This window comes from Scatophagus argus, chromosome 3 (assembly GCF_020382885.2).
Source record: "Scatophagus argus isolate fScaArg1 chromosome 3, fScaArg1.pri, whole genome shotgun sequence".
In the NCBI taxonomy this organism is placed as follows: Eukaryota; Metazoa; Chordata; class Actinopteri; family Scatophagidae; genus Scatophagus; species Scatophagus argus.
The window spans coordinates 3,652,912-3,662,612 of record NC_058495.1 but is presented as its reverse complement, the minus strand read 5'-3'; the positions used below and the strand labels follow the sequence as shown (position 1 = coordinate 3,662,612).

The window sequence follows — 9,701 nt, the reverse complement described above, 5'->3', positions numbered from 1 at the left end:
TGTTTATAATATATTTAATAATATTTATTTATTGGGTTTATTTCATATCCGTATATTTATATTATTTCTTTTTCTAGCTTGTTTGTGATTGGAGGAACTGGGTGTGTTGCAATTGCCCTCTGCTCCTTATTTAACTTGTTTTGTAAGCTGTGTTTTGTAAGCACAAGCACATAAACAAATGCACACAATACAGAATGTGTCTATAAATATATTAATTTATAGGGTATTATTTGATCTCCGTATGCTCCCAGCCCTCCTCGGGGCTCGTCCTCCCGTCCCTTTAACATGAACAGGTAGAGAACATCCTGACGCTACTGTATGGATCTGCACTGCCCTCTGCTGGGCGGCAGCCGAACTGTCCATCACACAGAACAGATTTTTTACACAAGACGGGCGCATTCTGAACATTTCGGCCCCCCACTCATTATGCTCCCACCATCACGTTTCGCGTGAGCAGCCCACTCGCCCTTTTCATTGGTGGCTTCCGTAAAGCTGGGATGGGCACAATTCTGCAGGAGCGAGTGCCACAACAATGCCAAGAGAGGGTTTCCATCAGGGAGAGGGAATGGAAGAAGAAGGCGTCGTGGAGCAACAACAGGCCTAACGTGACCAGGTATTGTGTATGATTTTCAGTAAGAAAAGGTGGAGACACGCTGATCTCGTGTGTCTGTTGCGCCTGCTGTGTCGCGAGATGCGCGCCGTTCGTGTGTCCGCACTTTGATGTCTAAATCTATTTGTGCTTCATTTGTGTGCATAACAGAGCCGTCAGGTCGGCACCGAACATTTCCGGATATATTCTTGTTTCATTTCATTTGTGTTTTTATTGTGCATTGTTATTTGGATCACTGGTTATTATTAGTTATTAAATATGTTTCATATTTAATCTCTTTTTCCTTTAAAGCAATAAAATGGGAAGGCGGCAGTCACAAAGGAAGCCACTGCAGCACAGTACACAGTACATGATCCCAAGTCAAGAAAACAGTAATGAGAAAGTAAGTGTGGGAGAGTATGGAGCCCCCATGACCATTTTATTTTTGTCTTTTAATAAGTTTTAATCGTTCTTGTGTTTCTAAAGAGGCTAGTACTGGTGTATTTGCTTTATATTGCAGTACAATTTCTGTTTCACCAATAATAATAATAAAAAAACAGAGAAGGTACTGATTAACTGATTGGTCGGTCTTGGCGACTGTTTTAATATTTGACCTTTTTAAGCAGTAATGCCACAATTTGCTGAGAAGAACTCCACAGACATTTGCTTCTCTCTGTTAAAAAGTTGCAACCCTGATGTGAAGTGTGTGAAAAATTAAATGTTTATTAGTGATAATTGGTAAATGTGTGCCAGCTTAATCATGATTTTATTTATCGCAGAGGCTGCAGCACAGAAGAAAGCACAAGCCTAAGACACCCTCAGTCAAATGCAATACTTCTCAACACAGGTAAGAATGCTGTTTGTGCTAATTTCATGAAATTCTGTGCCAGCTGGGTGCCAAAACATATATTGTTCACTTTTTGCTCCAAGTCCTCAGGGAAGCGCAGAGACAAAGTCCCATCCACTGTCTCGAGCAGAGGACAGGATGGAGCCAGAGGTGCAGCAGGCTGCTCAGCACTGCAGCCACAGAGAACACAAGCACACAAGTTCCAGGGAGAGCAGACACACACCAACCTTTCCCTGCTACCGTCTGTCTCCAAACCCAGAAATGGGGAGCCTGAGTGGCCTTGGAGAAAGCGACAGTGACTCTGACTTGTCTGCGTCAGAGAGACTTCCTGTGTCGCCCTCTGGTCGGGTTCCTCCACAGCTTGATCTGAGGCCAGAGGTCATCAAGTTTGAAGACTGCTCCTCTCACAGCCAAAGGCCTAGAGGACGCAGTCGTGCAGGTTTCGATTTTCCAGACTTCCTCCCTCCACCTTTTAACTCCTGGAGCCTGAGTCAGCTGGCCGTCTTCTACAACATGGAGGGCCGGGGGGCCCCTCGACCGAGGCCTGTGGTCCCTTTGGAAAGGTACCTGGAGAGGCTGCTGCAGCTGGAGTGGCGCCAGATTCAGACCTCCCAAGAAGAGAGAGGAAAGTCAGTGCTGTCAGATGTTGTATCCAGCTGCCACAGGTCACCTGCTGCAGCTTCGTCACGTCTCAGCTCTCCAAAGTGCATCCTCCAGTGTCAGCGTGCCTTCCCCCTCACCTTCCTCTCCTCTCTGGCCAGTCACTCCGCCCTGCTCTCCGGCTGTGCCTGCACCCTCTGCCGTATCCGCTACTCCACCTGCAGCAAGTCGTGCTGCCGCTCAACCCACTGCCACGCCCGTCAGTCCAGACTCAGTCCCATGCTGGAGCGCAGGGGGCCCGTAACGCTCCCAAAAAGGAGCTACAGCGAGAGCCGAGCGCACTCCTCAGACAGGACCTCTGGATCCCAAGCTCAAAGGTGCAGCAGCCCTGCAAGGACCAAGAGCCACCTGAGGAGAATGCAAGCCTCAGGTAACATCCGCAACCCTGTTCAAGGTGCTAACACAAAGCCTCATTCCACTGCCAGAGACTCCAGTGTTGGGGCTGGAAGGGACTGTTTGGGAGCATGGGGGGATGTGTTTGAGTCCAGGACAGGGGGGTTTAGGAAGAGGAGTGTCTCAGAGCAGAGAAGACGTGGAACACAAAAACAACAAGGTGCATCAGAGAAAAGACCAAGTGGTTCTGAGTGCAGGAGAGGAGGAGCTGAGCGGGGGAGAACAGCTGAGCTCAAGGAACAGGAAATAAAACCAGATGCAGTCACTGCAATAATGGACAATTTACCCGTGTCCAAAAATGCCCCTATAAACAGACCAAACAGAGTAAAACAGGTTGAATTTGTTACATAACAGCAACTTGAGTATTATAAGTGTACTCTGTAAGCCGCAGCTACAGCTGCTGCATTTTTCCTGTAGTTGAATATTTGACATTAAGTTTAGACAGATTGGAAATGTATTTTTTTTATTGCTAGATTATACTTTGCCAGATATCTTTGTTCTCAGATAATTCCAGTTACAGCTTTATTTTTAAACCCATGCTGTTATTGCAGTTCAATAAGCTAAAGCTACAGTGGATGTTCACATTGACTCACTGATCATATATAAATAATACAGATATGGATATTCAAGACTTATTTTAAAATCAACCCAGTAAGCCTTTGTAAGCACAGGACATTATGTGTATATTTGTATGCAGAGTTTTTCAACACACTACCAGTTTTAGTAGTGATTCTGTTTTGGTTTGCCAACAAAAATAACTGTACAATAAAAATGATTAAACTTTTCCAAACAGTTACAACTGAGAGGTGTCATTCTTCAAAGTCACTGGAAAAAATGTAGAAACTTTGTGATGCAGGGCCTTGTCCTCTGTAGCTCATTGGTTCCTTCACTAATCATTGAAATTTGTGAACAATGACTAAAGTCATACAACATCTCGTTACATTTTGTTAGTCTATAAGGCCAATATAAAACAAATTGCACCAGTCTGTCTTGAATAAGGCATATTTGGATGTCACAAGGGTCAAAACAGTTCCAACTTCAATTGAAGTGAATGGGTTTGTTTCATTTTTATTTTTCTAATAAAATACTTTACAGAGGGATGGTAGTTACAACAATAGTTCGACGAACTTGATGCAAATGAAGTAGGCTGACAGCATACCGTCTAGTAGATTCGCTGGTGCATCATCCTTCGATAATGTTATGCTTGGGCTGCATAGTAATTGCCAAAACCATAACTAGATGTGGCATGTGTATTTACTCTAATGAATCCAGATAAATGCTTCGACATTAAAAGATGAAACACACATTTGTATGAGCTGTTTGTGATGAATTATTGTTGTGTCGCTCCTTGGCGGTCCTTTCTGTTTCAAGTCTTTGTTTCAGACCGGACATATTTTTATAGCGACACCACCACCATGGATGCTGTATCCCAGCGTATATTGGAGTATTTGACAGAAGTTGAGGAAGCAGCTGAAGATGTTCTCACCACTAAGCAACAGGTAAGGAAAGACTTACATGGTAACAATGAGCTGTTAATGTGCACAGCAGGTCGAACTGGGAGGACTCATGTATCAGCTAACGGAACTGTATTGAGAATATTAGCAGCTAAGCTAACTAGCTAAATTGTGGACTCGTGGTTCACAGCCGGGTTATATTCGCTAATGGTGAACGGTTTGGTAGCGCCAAGTTGAGACTGATAAGACATTTAAATTACTAAATACACTGACCATGAAAAAATAAGTATTGTAAAATACAATGCAAACAATTCATCAGAATAGTAAAAAGTTGTAAACGAAGGTAATACTTATTTAAACGAAAACGTTTATTTTTAATTAAGACTGTGTAATAGTTCGATATTTTATGTTTATTTGAGGCCGCTAGCACTACCACTACTACTCTTACTACTACTACTACTCCTACTCCTGTAGCAGTACAGCGTTAGATGCATTTTGCTTATAATAAGGCCACCACTGAAACAGACATCTGTTTCATGAGTAAGAAGTGTCACTGCTTTGAACAGCGGGAGCTTGTTTCACACAAGCCAACCAGGGAAGCTTAAAAGTTAGGTTAAGTTAGTGAGTTAGCTGATTGTGTTTGAAGCTAATCCGAAAACGGATTGAGATGTATAGAAACAGATTCTAATAATTTGTCCGTCCCTAATACACCATACAGTGAACTGCACTTTGCTCAAGCGCTACAGCCTCAAAGTTGACGTACACTATGTCGTTTTCAGTACTGCAGTGATATACCATACAGTATGTACCATAAAAATGTATTTTTATAGTCTAAATAAATGACCTACAACCTGTAGGTTGAAAGGGATGGACAGATCCAGGACTTCTGTGGCTATTGTTTAATAGATATGAAACAAGCTACCAAACCATTTCATTAGAGCAGCTTTGTTCATTCGACAATAAAGAGAATAAACTGAAAGTGTCTTTGTAAAATAAACCGGCTGTCACCCCATACAATGGAAACATTTCAGATGCTACTACTTTGTAATTAGTGCTTATGTTTTACTCATCAGTTGACAGGAAATCGAAATTGATATTAGTGTTTTTTGTTGTTGTTGTTTTTTTTTCACTTTTTCATATTTCCATAATGAAAAAGCAAATGGGTGTTGCTTGGTATAAATGTTGAGAACTAATATTTTCTTTCAATGTTTCAGATAGTGAACCTGGACTCAAAGAGAAACAGGAACAGAGAGGCATTAAACGCACTGAAAAATGAAATGTCAGATTCAGGTGAGTGGCCCTTTATGAAAGGACGTTTCTCTCACAGTTGCTGCAGCTTTGCTAAAATGTTCAAACAGTAATACCGTGGGCACATCCCTGTCCCCCTGATTTCACAATAAAAACAATAGCTCGGTGTTCTATGAGTCTGTTTATAGTTGTAGTACTGGTTGTTGATGTCACTGTTCTTCAGATAATACTAAACATCAGTGTCATTTGCAGGGAAAGTGAAGGTTTGCTTTGGAAACATGTTCATCAAATTTCCCAAATTGAAGACGAGAGAGATGATTCAGAAAGGTAAAAAATTTCAAGTTAAAACGATCTTCCCAATCCTGCCCAGTATATTGGGCATATTTCCATTGTGAATTTAAATGCATTTACTGTATACAAATTGTTGCTACATATGAGACCATCTTGAACTCTTTTGATCTTTATTTCTCATCTGTAGACCAGGAGCAACTGGACAAGGAGATAAATGACCTTCGTAAAGGACTGAAAGCAAAAGTCAATCGTCTCAATGAGATGGAAGGTATGAAAAGTATTTTGACACTTCAGCTGGCCACATGCCGCTTTAAAGGAATAGTTTGACATTTTGAGGAATTTGCTTATTCGTTCTCTTGCTGAGAGTTACTTGGAAAGATTGATATTCTCATGTCCATGTGAAGAGCAGGTAATAAAGAGATGATGATTTTAATATTAAGACTTAAGACCAATTATACTGTGGTTAGCCTGCACACAAACACTTGATGGTTTTAGGCACCTGGCGCGTTCCTGCTTAAATGTCTTCACTTTGGGACAGATACCTGTTGCTTGGTCAGTGGACTTTCTGCCTCAACCGTCTCCCAAAACTCTGTCCCATCAAGTCCGTTAAATGATCAAACTGATTAAAGCTAAATTGGATGCAAGTGGGTGAAATACTACATCTTTAATAAAGAAATTTTAATGATATGACCTACAGCGAAAAACGGTGGGAGCGTCTCCCCTTTAAAAGAGATACTGTGTGTGTTTCCATACGAGGCACAACAGCTTCATTTCACTGAGTAGTTAAATCTCTTGACACTCTGAATCGGTCAGGATCTAATGTTAATTAATTGTGTGTTTTTCTACACAACCAAAGGTCCAGGTACATAAAGTGAAATTGTTTGGACTAAAGTATCTGCCCCCCTGACAAATCCTGAGCTCCATCAGAGAAATGTTTATTTCAGAAACTAAAGGAAAAACTCTGTTTCCTTTAAGTTTTGCGACCAAAATGTCCCAAGATACTCTCTGTAGTAACATTACTGTGCGCAGTGAATTGTTTGGAATACGGACTGCAACTTCCTTAATCATTAAAGTAAATCTCGTACATCTGTCCAACACACAGTAATGAAATCACCAGGAAAGCTATTCAACATCATTTAAAGGGCATTATGAAAAAACTTTTATTTACCTATTCTTTATAGAATAGTTCTTATTTTACCATTTTAATCCAACTCTCTTTCCACATGTGGTCTCTTACCAGAGTGTACCTACGCTGCTTTGCTTCTCTCACTCTGTCTGCTCTGTGTCAAAATCATCAGACCAAATGTGGTAATGAATGACACTGGCCACATCCGGCTGCAAATTTTCCCACTATAGCCTGAGTTGGCCTACATTAAACAGGGGAGTTTGCACGACATTCAATGTGTTAATATGAGGGACATGTTTCTGTGGGTCTGTAAATGGGAGAGGTAGAGTGAGGGGAGACTTTCCGCTCAATAGCAGATGGTTTTGTTCTCTTGGATAGGTTAAAAAAAATTAATGAAAAATAAAATAGGTCACCGGATATACTTTGATGGTTGTTAATATACCTGGGCAGTCCACGTAGCTGAAGTCAATGTTTATTATCAGATTGCTCATCCCTAACAGCAACTAATATGTCAATAAATGTTGCCAAAAGTTTAACATTTCTGAAACTAAAAACTTTTGTCTTTTAAACTTATTCACTGTCATCATGTCTGAAATATGTCTACAGTCTACCCTTAAAGTGTATCTAATCTCCAGTAACTTATGTTTGTACAGAAAAAAGACTTTCATAAACATCTGATAGACCTTGTGTTAAACTCTTAATGTCTCCCAGTGGTTCAGTTGTTGGAAGACGGAGTGGGAACTGAGTCCAGTCTTCAGTAAGATAGCTGCGAACATGTAGAAACAAACAGGGAGGGGTTGCAACTTGCTTGTTCCTTTGGTAAAAAAGGGAAAATTCTTCATGTTATTGTTGGAAAAAGAAAAAAATCCAATGAAAGTGGAAACATTTTGTGTGATCCCATGCTGTGTCCTTAGAACTTCAGGCAGTAGGACTGAACAGGTCTGTGAGTACAAACGCACTGAATATCCAGCAGTCTTCTGAGAGGTGAATATGATGCATCTTTTATTTTTGGCAGGAAAACCTGAGCTGAGAGGCTACAATCTTTCTCCTCTGTCCTCTGATGAAGTCAAGGCCATTAACAGCCTTCTAAAGAGATGACATCAAATGTGTGAACTGCTGAATATGTCTGAGGGCGTATAAGGACAATGACAACATGTTTCCCAGCTGCAACCTACGACTGTCAGCTGTACAGACGGCACTATGAAGTGTTCTCCACTGGATGAGCTGATGACTCTAAAGCCTACTGGATGATCGATAAAATTGATGTAACTGATGTCTTGATAACCTGTATTTAGAACATTTCTTAAATTCTTGTCAAACATTGTATTCCTGTCAAACATATGTAAATTCACAGGAAACACATTTAAGACCAAATAATTTTACCATTTGGTTTCTTTTTTTCTTCCAAGTAAGTTTGTCTGACCCCTTGGCTTGTTTACGATCTGTCTGATTGGAATAGAAAGGCCCATTGCTGTGTGGGTTTGGACAGTTTGACATGACCTCCCCAAATGGAGTGGGAACTGTGGTGAATATGTAGTCTGACCACAAGGTGGCAGTGCAGTTCAGTTCCACAGCAGAAGGAAAGAAGTCTTGCTTCGGTCTGCTTTTACAGCCTTGCTGCCAGTCTTCAAATCCCCTGGTATGCATGTAGCACAGCTTTGTAACAACATGTGTGATATTCACCACGGATAAGTTTCTGAAAGTTAAACAAAATGCTTAACTATGGAGATGTCCACTGTGTTTTCATATAGTAACTTTTGTCTGATCAGATTTTTGTCCTCTCACTTTATTTACCATATTATCTCTGCTCTGAATAAATTCATTTAATATTTTTATTATTTTATGTTATTAGTATTTTTTGTTCTGTGAGAAGACACAGTTACACCATGCATTCGGTATGTGTTTTTGTTTCCGGTTTTGTTTTTTTCTTTGAAAAAGACATACCTTTCATCCTTAGTCATAATGTAAATGATAAACAACTGTAAATATAGGTGTATTATGGTGTAATTTCTTTACTTGACATGCCATAGAAGCATGAGAAGACATGAATAGCCTCAGGCAGTGGGAGAAAAGGAGAGACAACAGTCACATAGAAGGTATGATTGTGAGTGGCTGTAGAGGAGTAGTATTGGCACACACTTCTTAGACTTGGGTTGCGTGCCACTGCTGTCAGCCGTGGAATCTACTTTGAGTGATGAATCTGTGAGTCAAAGGATGGGAACCTGCTGATAGATTCATATCTTCGGTAATTATACCAAACAAAACGCAGTGACACGCATTTGTCTTCCACCTGTGAAACTACAAGTGAAGATATTCTGGACCGATGATTGATTATAGAACCATGTTGTGTGACTCGACTAGACTACAAGTGCTACATTATTCAAGTCCGAGAGGAATGACAATAAATCCATAAAATATAGTGGGTTTGACAGTGTGAAGTGGTTGTGTAGCAAAGGCCAAATATGCCTCTGTCTGTATTGACAGTTTGATGACCAGGCAATAGGATGTGTGCCAAAAAAGCAGTGATAATGCTGGTACAACTGCATCATTAAGATCTATAATGAACATTTCCAACAGATGCCCTTGAGTCAGAATTTAAATTTATGTTCTACAGATTACATAAGTACAAAATGTACCCGCATTGAGAGGTTCTGAGTTTTTCTTGGCATGTTAGCAGTGTGTGCAAGTGTGGCTGTGTCTCCTTCCTGCTGGGAAACTGAATTGTTTAATAGCTTTCTGGAGAAAAGATCTAATTTAGCTGTCATTGCCATGTCAGCTCAATCTGCAGAGCTGGAGTAATGATTTCCACTATGTCATTAGCTGTTTATGAGTGCAGAAACCTTAGAACATGCACTGCTGCAGAGCTAAACACAAATTCATACTGTGAGGAAATGAGTAAAAGGTCCAGTTCCATGAGTAGGACAGAAGTAGCTGAAAGTCAGTTAACTTGGGCGGTGCATAAAGTGAGAAGTTTAGTTCCACCTTCTATTCTCAGGTGTTCTTTTTTTTTCTTTACTCGGTCTCAGCATTTCAGGTAAAGGGCTGATCCACACATATAAGCCAAACACATATTTTCCACTCACACTTAGTGCT

General features: G+C 40.6%; 2 protein-coding genes across 2 annotated transcripts; both read left to right on the top strand.

Moving 5' to 3' along the window:
- Positions 1-257: 257 nt before the first annotated feature.
- LOC124055218 lies at positions 258-3,282 on the top strand. Its single transcript, XM_046381833.1, has 4 exons — positions 258-613; positions 902-992; positions 1,369-1,436; positions 1,520-3,282. Exons 1-4 carry the CDS (start codon positions 498-500, stop codon positions 2,838-2,840), a joined length of 1,596 nt encoding a protein of 531 aa, XP_046237789.1. The 5' UTR covers positions 258-497; the 3' UTR covers positions 2,841-3,282.
- A 561-nt stretch (positions 3,283-3,843) lies between these two features.
- On the top strand, positions 3,844-8,604 carry pdrg1 (p53 and DNA-damage regulated 1). The gene is made up of 5 exons (XM_046381819.1): positions 3,844-3,988; positions 5,158-5,233; positions 5,444-5,518; positions 5,670-5,750; positions 7,624-8,604. Exons 1-5 carry the CDS (start codon positions 3,905-3,907, stop codon positions 7,704-7,706), a joined length of 399 nt encoding a protein of 132 aa, XP_046237775.1. The 5' UTR covers positions 3,844-3,904; the 3' UTR covers positions 7,707-8,604.
- The last annotated feature ends 1,097 nt before the right edge of the window (positions 8,605-9,701 follow it).